Consider the following 18,121-nt stretch of genomic DNA (forward strand, 5'->3'; position numbering starts at 1 on the left):
TTTGAATTTAACCACAATATTTGTTGCATTATTTGTTCTGTCGTTTCTGGAGGATTAAATTGAAATTGCAACATAGCCTGTTTGTTAATGTTCTATTCAAAAGTATTATATAAATGTTTAGTAACCTACCTGTGTTACTGCGTTGGTTGATCTGAGACCTGTGTTGAAAGAGGAAGTTCTGTCAGTGATCATTGCTTTCATAGCTGTACGTATTTGCATAAGTACGTATGTTTTTACACATGCGCAATGTTGAATATTAAAAGACACACCCAGTGGAAAGGTACTGGTTAAACCAGGTGCTTTCCCAAAGGACGGGCTCAAAGAAAGCCATTCAACAGAATCCAGAGAGCTGGTTCAGGATTATGATAATTATATTCAATTGGTGTTTGAGGAAGAGAAATCGCATCAAAATTGGTTTTACACAGCCGGCCCTGACTGGGAGACCCATGGAGTGGTGCATAATTGGCCCAGCATCGTCCGGGTTAGGGGAGGGTTTGGCCAGCTGGGATGTCTTTGTCCCATCGTGCTCTAGCGACTCCTTGTGGCGGGCTGGGCGCCTGCAAGCTGACTTCGGTCGTCAGTTGGACAGTGTTTCCTCCGACATATTGGTGCGGCTTGCTTCCGGGTCAAGCGAGCAGTGTGTCAAGAAGCAGTGCAGCTTGGCAGGGTCGTGTTTCGGACGACGCATGGCTCTCGACCTTCCACTCTCCCTATCTACCTGGCCGGCCGGCCGACTGGCAAATGTCTTAAGTCGACAGCAAATTTGTACTTTACATGGGTTACGCTTTTAAGCAAATGGAAATTGAGCAGAGACTATTTTATTTTTATAATGAGAATAAGATAATCAACTTTTGTGATACTGCGTGTGTGTGTGTGTGTGCCTGACTGTGTGTGTTTCTCTGTCTGCATACCTACCTGACTGTGTGTGTCTCTGTCTGCATACCTACCTGACTGTGTGTGTTTCTCTGTCTGCATACCTACCTGACTGTGTGTGTTTCTCTGTCTGCATACCTACCTGACTGTGTGTTTCTCTGTCTGCATATCTACCTGACTGTGTGTTTCTCTGTCTGCATACCTACCTGACTGTGTGTTTCTCTGTCTGCATACCTACCTGACTGTGTGTGTTTCTCTGTCTGCATACCTACCTGACTGTGTGTGTCTCTGTCTGCATACCTACCTGACTGTGTGTGTGTCTCTGTCTGCATACCTGCCTGACTGTGTGTGTCTCTGTCTGCATACCTACCTGACTGTGTGTATGTCTCTGTCTGCATACCTACCTGACTGTGTGTGTGTCTCTGTCTGCATACCTACCTGACTGTCTTCAAAATTTCAGCAGAATCTGGTACTGGATGTTTCTGTTTTCCGGGGGGTTCCCCTGCAGCTGATGTTTCATTGCTTCTGTTAGACATGGGGATGGAGTTGGCCTCATCTTCTTTCTTTAGGCTAGAACCAGCTTGTGGATGGGCAGTTGCAGCCTGTGTGGTCTTTTCATCTTCCAAGATCATTTTGAAGGTTCGTTTATTCAGATTGTCAACTGGTACATTCATCTCAACACGCCGCGGTCGATCTGATTCCGTTTCAGCAAGAATGCAAGTTTTAATGAGCACATTGTCATGGAAGCGTCCATCTCTTTTTAGTGCTGTCTCCACTGTCTCTCCGCAGATGGCGTAGATGCATAGAGGGCCAAACGTTTTAAGTGTGTTGTTTTTCAGCAGTTGCTTGGTTGTGGTATTCATACCACCTTTAGATTCAATGTAAAAAATGACATATTTCTCATTTTCTTTATAAATCTGTGTGGGTTCAGTTGTGGCCTCTTCACTATCATTGAAAATGATTGATATGGTGAGAAGGCCATCCTTCTCAATCAGATGACAAGGGAAGTGTGTTGCTATTGGTTTCTTTCCTTTCACTGTTTGGATAACAAGGTCTTGTCTTCTCGTTGTGTTCTTTTGTTTTCTTGTCTTCATCCTCTGTTTCTCAGTCTTTTCCTTTAGCTCAAGGAATTTGGGACTTGTTTGAAGAGCCTGTAACACGCTGCCAAGGCTTTTACAGGTGATTTCATACTGGTCTTCTTTTTCTTTGAATTTGAAGACAATCTGGTGAAGATGTTCCTTCTGTGGGGAAATCTATGAAAATGGCAATATGAATACACATACACATTAATATGAATACACATACACATTAATATGAATACACATACACGTATGTCACTTACAATGACACAGGTGTACATTGAACATACGGAAAGTATTCAGACCCCATCCCTTTTTCAATTTCGAGTCTGATAGCAAAGGTTCTGAAATACAGTGGGGAGAACAAGTATTTGATACACTGCGGATTTTGCAGGTGTTCCTACGTACAAAGCATGTAGAGGTCTGTAATTTTTATCATAGGTACACTTCAACTGTGAGAGACGGAATCTAAAACAAAAATCCAGAAAATCACATTGTATAATTTTTTAATAATTAATGTGCATTTTATTGCATGACATTAGTATTTGATACATCAGAAAAGCAGAACTTAATATTTGGTACAGAAACCTTTGTTTACAATTACAGAGATCATACGTTTCCTGTAGGTCTTGACCAGGTTTGCAGACACTGCAGCAGGGATTTTGGCCCACTCCTCCATACAGACCTTCTCCAGATCCTTCAGGTTTCGGGGCTGTCGCTGGGCAATACGGACTTTCAGCTCCCTCCAAAGATTTTCTATTGGGTTCAGGTCTGGAGACTGGCTAGGCCACTCCAGGACCATGAGATGCTTCTTACGGAGCCACTCCTTAGTTGCCCTGGCTGTGTGTTTTGGGTCGTTGTCATGCTGGAAGACCCAGCCACAACCCATCTTCAATGCTCTTACTGAGGGAAGGAGGTTGTTGGCCAAGATCTCGCGATACATGGCCCAATCATCCTACCCTCAATACGGTGCAGTCGTCCTGTCCCCTTTGCAGAAAAGCATCCCCAAAGAATGATGTTTCCACCTCCATGCTTCACGATTGGGATGGTGTTCTTGGGATTGTACTCATCCTTCTTCTTCCTCCAAACACGGCGAGTGGAGTTTAGACCAAAAAGCTATATTTTTGTCTCATCAGACCACATGACCTTCTCCCATTCCTCCTCTGGATCATCCAGATGGTCATTGGCAAACTTCAGACGGGCCTGGACATGCGCTGGCTTGAGCAGGGGGACCTTGCGTGCACTGCAGGATTTTAATCCATGACGGCGTAGTGTGTTACTAATAGTTTTCTTTGAGACTGTGGTCCCAGCTCTCTTCAGGTCATTGACCAGGTCCTGCCGTGTAGTTCTGGGCTGATCCCTCACCTTCCTCATGATCATTGCTGCACCACGAGGTGAGATCTTGCATGGAGCCCCAGACCGAGGGTGACTGACCGTCATGTTGAACTTCTTCCAATTTCTAATAATTGCGCCAACAGTTGTTGCCTTCTCACCAAGCTGCTTGCCTATTGTCCTGTAGCCCATCCCAGCCTTGTGCAGGTCTACAATTTTATCCCTGATGTCCTTACACAGCTCTCTGGTCTTGGCCATTGTGGAGAGGTTGGAGTCTGTTTGATTGAGTGTGTGGACAGGTGTCTTTTATACAGGTAACGAGTTCAAACAGGTGCAGTTAATACAGGTAATGAGTGGAGAACAGGAGGGCTTCTTAAAGAAAAACTAACAGGTCTGTGAGAGCCGGAATTCTTACTGGTTGGTAGGTGATCAAATACTTATGTCATGCAATAAAATGCAAATTAATTACTTAAAAATCATACACTGTGATTTTCTGGATTTTTGTTTTAGATTCCGTCTCTCACAGTTGAAGTGTACCTATGATAAAAATTACAGACCTCTACATGCTTTGTAAGTAGGAAAACCTGCAAAATCGGCAGTGTATCAAATACTTGTTCTCCCCACTGTATGTAAAGAAGGTATCTGTTGTTGTTTTTTAAGAAATTTCAAAACATTTCTAAAAACCTGTTTTCGCTTTGTCACTATGGGTGTAGATTGATAAGGAAAAAAAGTTATTTAATCCATTTTAGAATAAGGCTGTAACATAACAAAATGTTGGTTAGAACAGGTTTTTAGAAATGAAATATTTCTTTAAAATAAAAAACAGATACCTTATTTACATAAGTATTCAGACCCTTTGCTATGAGACTCGATATAGAGCTCAGGTGCGTCCTGTTTCCATTGATCACCCTTGAGATGGACTCCAATCTTCAACTTGATTGGAGTCCACCTGTGGTAAATTCAATTGATTGGACATGATTTGGAAAGGCACACACCTGTCTATATAAGGTCCCACAGTTGACAGTGCATGTCAGAACAAACACCAAGCCATGAGGTCGAAGGAATTGTCCGTAGAGCTCAGAGACAGGATTGTGTCGAGGCACAGATCTGGGGAAGGGTACCAAAAAATGTCTGCAGCATTGAAGGTCCCCAAGAACACAGTGGCCTCCATCATTCTTAAATGGAAGAAGTTTGTAACCACCAAGACTCTTCTTAGAGATGGCCGCCCGGCCAAACTGAGCAATCGGGTGAGAAGGGCCTTGGTCAGGGAGGTGACCAAGAACCCGATGGTCACTCTGACAGAGCTCCAGAGTTCCTCTGTGGAGATGGGAGAACCTTCCAGAAGGACAACCATCTCTGCAGCACTCCACCAATCAGGCCTTTATGGTAGAGTGGGCAGACGGAAGCCACTCCTCAGTAAAAGGCACATGACAGCCCGCTTGGAGTCTGCCAAAAGGCACCTAAAGACTCTCAGACCATGAGATACAAATTCTCTGTTGATGAAACCAAGATTGAACTCTTTTGCCTGAATGCCAAGCGTCATGTCTGGAGGAAACCTGGTACCATCCTTACGGTGAATCATGGTGGTGGCAGCATCATGCTGTGGGGATGTTTTTCAGAGGCAGGGACTGGGAGACTAGTCAGGATCAAGGGAAAGATGAACAGAGCAAAGTACAGAGAAATCCTTGATGAAAACCTTCTCCAGAGCGCTCAGGACCTCAGACTGGGTGAAGGTTCACCTTCCAACAGGACAACGACCCTAAGCACACAGCCAAGTCAACGCAGGAGTGGCTTTGGGACAATTCTCTGAATGTCCTTGAATGGCCCAGCCAGAGCCCGGACTTGAACCCAATCGAACATCTCTGGAGATACCTGAAAATAGCTGTGCAGCAACGTTCCCAATCCAACCTGACAGAGCTTGAGAAGATCTACAGAGAAAAATGTGAGAAACTCCCCAAATACAGGTGTGCCAAGCTTGTAGCGTCATACCCAAGAAGACTCGAGGCTGTAATCGCTGCCAAAGGTGCTTCAACAAAGTACTGAGTAAAGGGTCTGAATACTTATGTAAATGTGATATTTCAGTGTTTTAAAAATAAATAAATGTGTAAACGTTTCAAAAATCCAGTTTTTGCTTTGTCATTATGGGGTATTGTGTGTAGATTGATGAGGGGAAAACAACTATTTAATCCATTTTAGAATAAGGCTGTAACAAAATGTGGGAAAAGTCAAGGGGTCTGAATACTTTCCGAATGCACTGTACATGACTATACAGAAATAATCTCATTGCAATGCACTTATTTGAACTCATATCTATAGTATTTATCTATAGTATTTGTTTTGTAGATTTGCAATAAACATCTTATTTTTTTTATATGACTTCAAAGCAATATACTCAACAAATAGCTTATTTTGTATTGCCCTCATACATACTATTTGTACTCATGGTGGAATCCTTTGGAGCTGCAGTGCTTTCAGAAAATATTCATACCTCTTGATTTATTCCACATTTTGTTGTGTTACAGCCTTAATTCAAAATGGATTAAATTGATGTTTTTTCTCACCAATCTACACACAATACCCCATAATGCAAATGTATTGAAAATTAAATACAGAAATATCTCATTTACATAAGTATTCACACCCCTGAGTCAATACTTTGTAGAAGCACCTTTGGCGGTGATTACAGCTTTGAGTCGTCTTGGGTATGTCTGCATCAGCTTTGCACATCTGGAATTGGGGATTTAATCTCATTCTTCCTTGCAAATTTTCTCAAACTCTGTTAAATTAGATGGTGAGCAGAGGTGAACAGCAATCTTCAAGTCTTTCCACCGATTTTCAATGGGATTCAAGTCTGGGCTTTGGCAGGGCCACTGTCACGAGAATTTCTCTCTCTAATTCAACCTAAGCTTGAATCATTACCAGCGGTTGTAAGGCTCTGGTTTTAATCATAAATGATTCAAGGTCCACAACCAGCAAGAATGATCTGTATGTTTAATCATGGAGAGCTCTGGTGCCAAAAAACATACATACAGCTGTTATATCCCTTGACACACAAAGGCACTTTGCTCCGCCCACCTTTAAACAGTTTCTCAGTCCCCGTCACCCTGGAATGCTTTCTCAACAGTTTCTAACTTCCCCCCCCCTCTGTTAGTGGGTTGACACTACAATATAACTCTAACACCGTTCACACATTTATACTGTATTTGGGGTGAAATCAGCCACTTAAGGACTTTCACATTCTTGTTCTGAAGCCATTCCAGCGTTGCTTACAGCGTTGGCTGTATGATTGGGGACATTGTCTATTGGAATGTAAATCTTCGCCCCAGTGTAAGGTAATTTGCACTCTGAAGCAGGTTCTCATCAGGCTAAATAGTAAAATGTTTGTCTCATCAGACCACAGAATCTTTTGCCTTATGATCTCAGAGTCTTTCACGTGCCTTTTTGCCAACTCCAGGCGTGCTCTAATGTGCGTTTTTCTCAGGAGTGGCTTCTGTTTGGCACCCCTCCCATAAAGCCCAGATTGGTGTCGCGCTGTAGAGACTATTGTCCTTCTGGCAGGTTCTCCCTTCTCAGCCAAGGAACTCTGTAGTTCTGGCAGAGTGGTCATTGGGTTCTTGGTCACCTCAATTTCCATATGATGGAGCCTCTGTGCTCTTGGAAACTTTCAACATTCTAGCAATTGTTTTATACCCTCCCCCAGATAGATATATGCCTCATTACAATTCTCGGAGATCTACGGACAGTTCCATGGACTTCCTGGTATAGTTTCTGCTCTGAGATGCACTGTCAACTGTGGGAACTTACAGTACCAGTCAAGAGTTTGGACACACCTACTCATTCAAGGGTTTTTCTTTAATTTTTACTATTTTCTACATTGTAGAATAATAGTGAAGACATCAAAACTATGAAATAACACATATGGAATCATGTAGTAACCAAAAAAGTGTTAAACAAATCTAAATATATTTTAGATTTTATATTCTTCAAAGTAGCCACCCTTTGCCTTGATGACAGCTTTGCACACTCTTGGCATTCTCCCAACCAGCTTCATGAGGTAGTCACCTGGAATGCATTTCAATTAACAGGTGTGCCTTCTTAAAAGTTAATTTGTGGAATTTCTTTCCTTCTTAATATGTTTGAGCCAATCAGTTGTGTTGTGACAAGGTATACAGAAGATAGCCCTATTTCTTTGTAAGGACACTGGGAGACGAGAAGCAAGAATGGACGGAAGACAATGGACAAAACAACATCAAACTGAGGAACAGACAGATATAGGGGAGGTAATTAAACAGTGATGAAGTCCAGGTGAGTCCCATAATTAAGTGCAGGTGCACGTAACGATGGTGGCAGGTATGCGTAATGATGAGTGAACTGGTGACAACGAGCGCCAGAGAGGGGGAGCGGGAGTAGACGTGACACTCTAGGCATTCTCTCAACCAGCTTCACCTGGAATGATTTTTTAACAGTCTTGAAGGAGTTCCCACATATGCTGAGCACTTGTTGGCTGCTTTTCCTTCACTCAGGTCCAACTCATTCCAAACCATCTCAATTGGGTCCTTCTTGGTCAAATAGCCCTTACACAGCCTGGAGGTGTGTTTTGGGTCATTGTCCTGTTGAAAAACAAATGATAGTCCCACTAAGCGCAAACCAGATGGGATGGCATATCGCTGCAGAATGCTGTGGTAGCCATGCTGGTTAAGTGTGCCTTGAATTCTAAATAAACACTGACAGTGTCACCAGCAAAGCACCCCCACACCATCACACCTCCTCCTCCATGCTTCACGGTGGGAAATACACATGCAGAGATCATCCGTTCACCTACTCTGCGTCTCACAAAGACACAGCGGTTGGAACCAAAAATCTCACATTTGGACTCCAGACCAAAGGCCAGATTTCCACTGGTCTAATGTCCATTGCTCATGTTTCTTGGCCCAAGCAGGTCTCTTCTTGTTATTGGTGTCCTTTAGTAGTGGTTTCTTTGCAGCAATTCGACCATGAAGGCCTGATTCACGCATTCTCCTCTGAACAGTTGATGTTGAGATGTGTCTGTTACTTGAACTCTGTGAAGCATTTATTTGGGCTGCAATTTCTGAGGCTGGTAACTCTAATGAACTTATGCTCTGCTGCAGATGTAACTCTGGGTCTTCCTTTCCTGTGGCGGTCCTCATGAGAGCCAGTTTCATCATAGCGCTTGATGGTTTTTGCGACTGCACTTGAAGAAACATTTAAAGTTCTTGAAATGTTCCGTATTGACTGACCTTCATGTCTTATAGTAATGATGGACTGTCATTTCTCTTTGCTTATTTGAGCTGTTGTTGCAATAATATGGACTTGGTCTTTCACCAAATAGAGCTATCTTCTGTATACCACCCCTACCTTTTCACAACACAACTGATCGGCTCAAACGTATTAAGAAGGAAAGAAATTCCACAAATTAACTTTTAAGAAGGCACACCTGTTAATTGAAATCCATTCCAGGTGACTACCTCTTGAACCTGGTTGAGAGAATGCCAAGAGTGAGCAAAGCTGTCATCAAGGCAAAGGGTGGCTATTTGAAGAATCTCAAATATGAAATATATTTTGATTTGTTTAACACTTTTTTGTTACTACATGATTCCATATGTGTTATTTCATAGTTTTGATGTCTTCACTATTATTCTACAATGTAGAAAATAGTAAAAATAAAGAAAAACCCTGGAATGAGTGGGTGTGTCCAAACTTTTGACTGGTACTGTATATAGACATGTGTTTCCTTCTAAATCATGTTCAAACAATTGAATTGGCCACAGGTGGACTCCAATCAAGTTCTAGTGATCTCAAGGATGATCAAAGGAAATTGGATGCACCTGAGCTCAATTTGGAGCGTCATAGCAAAGGGTCTGAATACTTTCTGAAGGCTCTGTATATGTTTCCAGCTCATGCATAGCAATAGAGCATGTGCTTTTATAATATAATATATGCCATTTAGCAGACACTTTTATCCACAAAAGATACATTTCTCTCATTTAAAAAATAATGCATAAAGCTGTCAATAATTATCTATTACTTTTATTATTAGCTGAAAACAAAACATTTATTGATCAATACTTAAAATGAATGTGTTATAAACATTATACTGACCATGCTATCGTTAGGCTCAGGCATCTTCATCTTCTCCATCTTTGGAGCCATTTGGTCTGACGGTGAATCACTCTGAAACAGAAAAATAACAGGAATTTGAAGGTTCTAAAGAAAAGAAAATATTGACTTTTAGAACATGAAATACCATGTTTATCATGATAATATGGATACACATTCGCTATATATACAAAAGTATGTGAACACCCCTTCAAATGAGTGGATTTGGGCTATGCCCGGTCAACTGTAAGCGCTATTATTGTGAAGTGGAAACGTCTAGGAGCAACAACAACTCAGCAGCGAAGTTGTAGGCCACAAAAGCTCACAGAACGGGATCGCTGAGTGCTGAAGCACGTAGCACGTAAACATAATCTGTCCTCGGTTGCACCACTCACTACAGAGTTTCAAACTGCCTCTGGAAGCAACGTCAGCATAAGAACTGTTCGTCGGGAGCTTCATGAAATGGGTTTCCATGGCCGAGCAGCCGTACACAAGCCTAAGATCACATTTTAGTCATTTAGCAGACGCTCTTATCCAGAGCGACTTACAGTTAGTGAGTGCATACATTTTTTCATACTGGCCCCCCGAGGGAAACGAACCCACAACCCTGGCGTTGCAAGTGCCATGCTCTACAAACTGAGCTACAGGGGATGCACCATGTGCAATGTCAAGCGTCGGCTGGAGTGGTGTAAAGCTTGCCGCCATTGGACTCTGGAGCAGTGGAAACGCGTTCTTTGGAGTGATGAATCACGCTTCACCATCTGGTAGTCTGGACAAATCTGGGTTTAGTGGATGCCAGGAGAACGCTACCTGCCCGAATGCATAATGCTAACTGTAAAGTTTGGTGGAGGAGGAATAATGGTCTGGGGCTGTTTTTCATGGTTCGGGCTAGGCCCTTTAGTTCCAGTGAAGGGAAATCTTAACGCTACAGCATACAATGACATTCTAGACGATTCTGTGCTTCCAGCTTTGTGGCAACAGTTCGGGAAGGACCTTTCCTGTTTCAGCATGACAATGCCCCCGTGCACAAAGCCAGGTCGATACAGAAATTATTTGTCGAGATCGGTGTGGAAGAACTTGACCGGCCTGCACAGAGCCCTGACCTCAACCCCATCGAACACCTTTGGAATGAATTGGAACGCCGACTGCGAGCCAGGCCTAATCGCCCAACATCAGTGCCCGACCTCACTAATGCTCTTGTGGCTGACTGGAAGCAAGTCCCTGCAGCAATGTTCCAACATCTAGTGGAAAGCCTTCCCAGAAGAGTGGAGGCTGTTATAGCAGCAAAGGGGGGGACCAACTCCATATTAATGCCCATGATTTTGGAATGAGATGTTTGATGAACAGGTGTCCACATACTTTTGATCATGTAGCGTATCAATTACATTCTCCCATAATTGTCATTCATATTAGTCATCCTGAACAACAACTTAGATTTTTGAACAAAAAAAAAAGTAAATATGATGCTTTTATTATTATTTTATTTATTTAATGTGACCCATCAAAAACTAAAACAAAAATAATGTATTTTACACAATGGAGCACTTTGTCAGTTTACAGTAAAGAAAACTGAATTGTAGTGCAGCTTACATAAGATAACGAACATGAAGATTAAAAGATAAACACATTAACTTATTAACTTACATTGCTGTCAAGAGGCTCTGGTTTCACCTTGCCTGCCATTGGACCTGTGAAATCATTAATCAACAAATATTATTTAATATTTTACGATTGATAATAACAGGTCAATTTTTTTATAAAGAACAAAATACAACAAGATAAACCAGTACCTTTCTTCTCTCTTTCAATGAGTTAAATTGAATGACTCCAACTAGTTGCAAGGTAAATTGTGATTGTAGATTGTCTACAACTATGGCATCCATTTACATGTATAGGTTTATTTATTCTGCAATTAGAAGTGACTGGCACAAACAAGTGAAAACAATTATTTCAAGAAAGGAATTGATTGATAAACAGAGGCCTGCGATGACCATCATAGTGGGACCAGCATCACCACAATGCCAAAGACTTGAGAGTTTGCTTTCTTCAAACTAGGAGTGCTACGTTGTTCTAATTCTGATTCTGGTGTTTCTTTATTGAAGTCAAGCTCAACTTCTGTTGACCATTCATGTAATGCTGTTGTGTTCACCTGATGTACAGACCACTGATGTTCTACTGTTGTGGTTCATGATGATGATACTGTCTTGGTGTTTGAAGAAGAGAAAGCCCAGTGAGCAAGGTTGGTTAAGAGTTATCTTTTCAACAAAAAAGGTGTATTTTCAATGTCTTGTGGACATACTGAGGACTCCTTTTACTTTTGTGCTCTCGTTTCTGAAACGACGGATCAGGATGATGGATCAGGATGATGGATCAGGAAAGTGGATCAGGATGGTGGATCAGGATGGTGGTTCAGGATGGTGGGTCAGGATGGTGGGTCAGGATGGTAGGTCAGGGCGGTGGATCGGGATGGTGGATCGGGATGGTGGGTCAGGATGGTGGATCAGGATGGTGGGTCAGGATGGTGGGTCAGGATGGTAGTTCAGGCTGGTGGATCAGGATGGTGGGTCAGGATGGTGGGTCAGGACGGTGGATCAGGATGGTGGGTCAGGATGGTGGGTCAGGATGGTGTGTCAGGATGGTGGATCAGGATGGTGGGTCAGGATGGTGGATCAGGATAGTGGGTCAGGATGGTGGGTCAGGATGGTGGGTCAGGATGGTGGATCAGGATGGTGGGTCAGGATGGTGGGTCAGGATGGTGTGTCAGGATGGTGGATCAGGACGGTGGGTCAGGATGGTGGATCAGGATGGTGGGTCAGGATAGTGGGTCAGGATGGTGGATCAGGATGGTGGGTCAGGATCGTAGGACAGGATGGTGGATCAGGATGGTGGGTCAGGATGGTGTGTCAGGATGGTGTGTCAGGATGGTGGATCAGGATGGTGGGTCAGGATGGTGGATCAGGATAGTGGGTCAGGGCGGTGGATCAGGATGGTGGGTCAGGATGGTGTGTCAGGATGGTGGATCAGGATGGTGGGTCAGGATGGTAGGTCAGGGCAGTGGATCAGGAAGGTGGATCAGGATGGTGGGTCAGGATGGTGGGTCAGGATGGTGGGTCAGGATGGTGTGTCAGGATGGTGGATCAGGATGGTGGGTCAGGATGGTGGGTCAGGATGGTAGGTCAGGGCGGTGGATCAGGAAGGTGATCAGGATGGTGGATCAGGATGGTGGGTCAGGATGGTGGGTCAGGATGGTGGATCAGGATGGTAGGTCAGGATGGTGGGTCAGGATGGTGGATCAGGATGGTAGGGCAGGATGGTGGGTCAGGATGGTGGGTCAGGATGGTGGATCAGGATGGTAGGTCAGGATGGTGGATCAGGATTGTGGGTCAGGATGGTGGGTCAGGATGGTGGATCAGGATGGTGGGTCAGAATGGTGGGTCAGGATGGTGGATCAGAAATGTGGATCAGGATGGTGGGTCAGGATGGTGGATCAGGATGGTGGATCAGGATGGTGGGTCAGGATGGTGGATCAGGATGGTGGATCAGGATGGTGGGTCAGGATGGTGGATCAGGATGGTGGATCAGGATGGTGGGTCAGGATGGTGGATCAGGGTGGTGGGTCAGGATGGTGGATCAGGATGGTGGATCAGGATGGTGTGTCAGGATGGTGGGTCAGGATGGTGGATCAGGATGGTGGGTCAGGATGGTGGATCAGGATGGTGGATCAGGATGGTGTGTCAGGATGGTGGATCAGGATGGTGGGTCAGGATGGTGGATCAGGATGGTGGGTCAGGATGGTGGGTCAGGATGGTGGATCAGGACGGTGGGTCAGGATGGTAGGTCAGGATGGTGGATCTGGATGGTGTTTCAGGATGGTTGATCAGGATGGTTGGTCAGGATGGTGGGTCAGGATGGTGTGTCAGGATGGTGGATCAGGATGGTGGGTCAGGATGGTGGGTCAGGATGGTGGATCAGGATGGTAGGTCAGGATGGTGGGTCAGGATGTTGGATCAGGATGGTAGGGCAGGATGGTGGGTCAGGATGGTGGATCAGGATGGTAGGTCAGGATGGTGGATCAGGATGGTGGGTCAGGATGGTGGATCAGGATGGTGGGTCAGAATGGTGGGTCAGGATGGTGGATCAGAAAGGTGGATCAGGATGGTGGGTCAGGATGGTGGATCAGGATGGTGGGTCAGGATGGTGGATCAGGATGGTGGATCAGGATGGTGGGTCAGAATGGTGGGTCAGGATGGTGGATCAGAAAGGTGGATCAGGATGGTGGGTCAGGATGGTGGATCAGGATGGTGGGTCAGGATGGTGGATCAGGGTGGTGGGTCAGGATGGTGGATCAGGATGGTGGGTCAGGATGGTGTGTCAGGATGGTGGACCAGGATGGTGGGTCAGGATGGTGGATCAGGATGGTGGGTCAGGATGGTGGGTCAGGATGGTGGATCAGGATGGTAGGTCAGGATGGTGGGTCAGGATGGTGGATCAGGATGGTAGGGCAGGATGGTGGGTCAGGATGGTGGGTCAGGATGGTGGATCAGGATGGTAGGTCAGGATGGTGGATCAGGATTGTGGGTCAGGATGGTGGGTCAGGATGGTGGATCAGGATGGTGGGTCAGAATGGTGGGTCAGGATGGTGGATCAGAAATGTGGATCAGGATGGTGGGTCAGGATGGTGGATCAGGATGGTGGATCAGGATGGTCGGTCAGGATGGTGGATCAGGATGGTGGGTCAGGATGGTGGATCAGGATGGTGGGTCAGGATGGTGGATCAGGATGGTGGATCAGGATGGTGGGTCAGGATGGTGGTCTCAGGGTGGTGGGTCAGGATGGTGGATCAGGATGGTGGATCAGGATGGTGTGTCAGGATGGTGGATCAGGATGGTGGGTCAGGATGGTGGATCAGGATGGTGGATCAGGATGGTGTGTCAGGATGGTGGATCAGGATGGTGGGTCAGGATGGTGGATCAGGATGGTGGGTCAGGATGGTGGGTCAGGATGGTGGATCAGGACGGTGGGTCAGGATGGTAGGTCAGGATGGTGGATCTGGATGGTGTTTCAGGATGGTTGATCAGGATGGTTGGTCAGGATGGTGGGTCAGGATGGTGGATCAGGATGGTGTGTCAGGATGGTGTGTCAGGATGGTGGATCAGGATGGTGGGTCAGGATGGTGGGTCAGGATGGTGGATCAGGATGGTAGGTCAGGATGGTGGGTCAGGATGTTGGATCAGGATGGTAGGGCAGGATGGTGGGTCAGGATGGTGGATCAGGATGGTAGGTCAGGATGGTGGATCAGGATGGTGGGTCAGGATGGTGGATCAGGATGGTGGGTCAGAATGGTGGGTCAGGATGGTGGATCAGAAAGGTGGATCAGGATGGTGGGTCAGGATGGTGGATCAGGATGGTGGGTCAGGATGGTGGATCAGGATGGTGGATCAGGATGGTGGGTCAGAATGGTGGGTCAGGATGGTGGATCAGAAAGGTGGATCAGGATGGTGGGTCAGGATGGTGGATCAGGATGGTGGGTCAGGATGGTGGATCAGGGTGGTGGGTCAGGATGGTGGATCAGGATGGTGGGTCAGGATGGTGTGTCAGGATGGTGGACCAGGATGGTGGGTCAGGATGGTGGATCAGGATGGTGGGTCAGGATGGTGGGTCAGGATGGTGGATCAGGACGGTGGGTCAGGATGGTAGGTCAGGATGGTGGATCAGGATGGTGTTTCAGGATGGTGGATCAGGATGGTTGGTCAGAATGGTGGGTCAGGATGGTGGATCAGGATTGTGTGTCAGGATGGTGTGTCAGGATGGTGGATCAGGATGGTGGGTCAGGATGGTAGGTCAGAATGGTGGATCAGGATGGTGGGTCAGGATGGTGGATCAGAATGGTAGGTCACGGCGGTGGATCAGGATGGTGGGTCAGGATGGTGAATCAGGAAGGTGGATCAGGAAGGTGGGTCAGGATGGTGGATCAGGATGGTGGGTCAGGATGGTGGATCAGGATGGTGGGTCGGGATGGTGGGTCAGGATGGTGGATCAGGATGGTGGGTCAGGATGGTGGGTCAGGATGGTGGATCAGGATGGTGGGTCAGAATGGTGGGTCAGGATGGTGGATCAGAAAGGTGGATCAGGATGGTGGGTCAGGATGGTGGATCAGGATGGTGGATCAGGATGGTGGGTCAGGATGGTGGATCAGGATGGTGGGTCTCGATGGTGGATCAGGATGGTGGATCAGGATGGTGTGTCAGGATGGTGGATCAGGATGGTGGGTCAGGATGGTGGATCAGGATGGTGGGTCAGGATGGTGGGTCAGGATGGTGGATCAGGACGGTGGGTCAGGATGGTAGGTCAGGATGGTGGATCAGGATGGTGTTTCAGGATGGTGGATCAGGATGGTTGGTCAGGATGGTGGGTCAGGATGGTGGATCAGGATGGTGTGTCAGGATGGTGTGTCAGGATGGTGGATCAGGATGGTGGGTCAGGATGGTAGGTCAGAATGGTGGATCAGGATGGTGGGTCAGGATGGTGGATCAGGATGGTAGGTCACGGCGGTGGATCAGGATGGTGGGTCAGGATGGTGAATCAGGAAGGTGGATCAGGAAGGTGGGTCAGGATGGTGGATCAGGATGGTGGGTCAGGATGGTGGATCAGGATGGTGGATCGGGATGGTGGGTCAGGATGTGGATCAGGATGGTGGGTCAGGATGGTGGATCAGGATGGTGGGTCAGGATGGTAGGTCAGGATGGTGGGTCAGGATGGTGGATCAGGATGGTAGATCAAGATGGTAGGTCAGGATGGTGGATCATGATGGTGGGTCAGGATGGTGGATCAGGATGGTGGATCAGGATGGTGGGTCAGGACGGTAGGTCAGGACGGTGGGTCAGGATGATGGGTCAGGATGGTGGATCAAGATGGTAGGTCAGGATGGTGGATCAGGATGGTGGATCAGGATGGTGGATCAAGACGGTGGGTCAGGATAGTGGGTCAGGATGGTGGATCAAGATGGTGGATCAGGATGGTGGATCAGGATGGTGGATCAGGACGGTGGGTCAGGATGGTGGGTCAGGATGGTGGGTCAGGATGGTCGTCTACTCATGGGTTCTCACTACATCAGTAGACTAGTTTTCACTTGTCATGACAGGTCAAATGTGATTTGAATGGGGACCACATTTTGGATTCTCTCTTTCCCTTTGTTTTAGAACATTTAGTCAAACACACTTTCCTCCCTGTACATGTTTCATATTATCATGGTTTACTCTCACAAAAAAATTAAAATACATAAACACTAACAACACCAACCTGTACCTGTACCTTTCCCTTCTCATTGTATCTTTATCATAGAAACCTCTCAGCCTACGATAACAGGCCTACTGTCAGTGACAATGTAGACTAGTTCACCTCACAGCCTACGATAACAGTCCTACTGTCAGTGACAATGTAGAGCCTGTTTGTTAATGTTCTATTCAAAAGTATTATGTAAATGTTTAGTAACCTACCTGTGTTACTGCGTTGGTTGATCTGAGACCTGTGTTGAAAGAGGAAGTTCTGTCAGTGATCATTGCTTTCATAGCTGTACGTACGTATGTATGTTTTATACCTGCGCAATGATACATATTATTAGACACACCCTGTGGAAAGGTACTGGCTAAACCAAGGTCAACATTTGTTGTTAGCAACTACTGCCTTCATTACTAACACTTTATGATAGACTATCAACTGGACATCCTCATGCCAACCTTTCCCTTCTCATTTTATTTTTATAATAGAAACCTCACAGCCTACGATAACAGTCCTACTGTCAGTGACAATGTAGAGCCAGTTATAAAAAAGGCCGACAGACAAGTTCCTTACTTTCTCCCCCTTCCACTTTCCTCTTCCACTTTTGCGTTAAGGCTGCAATTATTTGGTTGTAATTTTGGGTAGAGCAGACATTTCCATATGTTTTTGTTAGCTGCATGTGCGACATAACTCCACCAGTCCTACCTAGGATATCATTTACGAAGATTATACCTTTTTTAAACATTCTGTCAAAAAATAAAGGTTTTTTGTCAAATAGTATATTTGAATTTAACCACAATATTTGTTGCATTATTTGTTCTGTCGTTTCTGGAGGATTAAATTGAAATTGCAACATAGCCTGTTTGTTAATGTTCTATTCAAAAGTATTATATAAATGTTTAGTAACCTACCTGTGTTACTGCGTTGGTTGATCTGAGACCTGTGTTGAAAGAGGAAGTTCTGTCAGTGATCATTGCTTTCATAGCTGTACGTATTTGCATAAGTACGTATGTTTTTACACATGCGCAATGTTGAATATTAAAAGACACACCCAGTGGAAAGGTACTGGTTAAACCAGGTGCTTTCCCAAAGGACGGGCTCAAAGAAAGCCATTCAACAGAATCCAGAGAGCTGGTTCAGGATTATGATAATTATATTGTCTTGGTGTTTGAGGAAGAGAAATCCCATCAAAATTGGTTTTACACAGCCGGCCCTGACTGGGAGACCCATGGAGTGGTGCATAATTGGCCCAGCATCGTCCGGGTTAGGGGAGGGTTTGGCCAGCTGGGATGTCTTTGTCCCATTGTGCTCTAGCGACTCCTTGTGGCGGGCTGGGCGCCTGCAAGCTGACTTCGGTCGTCAGTTGGACAGTGTTTCCTCCGACATATTGGTGCGGCTTGCTTCCGGGTCAAGCGAGCAGTGTGTCAAGAAGCAGTGCAGCT

The 18,121-nt window shown here is 45.7% G+C and overlaps 1 protein-coding gene across 1 annotated transcript; it reads right to left on the minus strand.

Annotated features, from left to right (window-relative positions):
- Positions 1–1,307: 1,307 nt before the first annotated feature.
- Positions 1,308–17,906, minus strand: LOC311117531 (serine protease FAM111A-like; the record flags this gene model as incomplete). The annotated part of the gene is made up of 5 exons (XM_084192451.1): positions 17,591–17,906; positions 16,898–16,926; positions 11,046–11,089; positions 9,405–9,476; positions 1,308–2,126 (listed from the first exon to the last, which is right to left on the minus strand). Exons 3-5 carry the CDS (start codon positions 11,082–11,084, stop codon positions 1,308–1,310), a joined length of 930 nt encoding a protein of 309 aa, XP_084048577.1. The 5' UTR covers positions 11,085–11,089; positions 16,898–16,926; positions 17,591–17,906.
- Between the last annotated feature and the right edge of the window lie 215 nt (positions 17,907–18,121).

This window comes from Coregonus lavaretus (genome assembly GCF_964263955.1).
Source record: "Coregonus lavaretus genome assembly, contig: HAP1_SCAFFOLD_175, whole genome shotgun sequence".
Taxonomy (NCBI): domain Eukaryota; kingdom Metazoa; phylum Chordata; class Actinopteri; order Salmoniformes; family Salmonidae; genus Coregonus; species Coregonus lavaretus.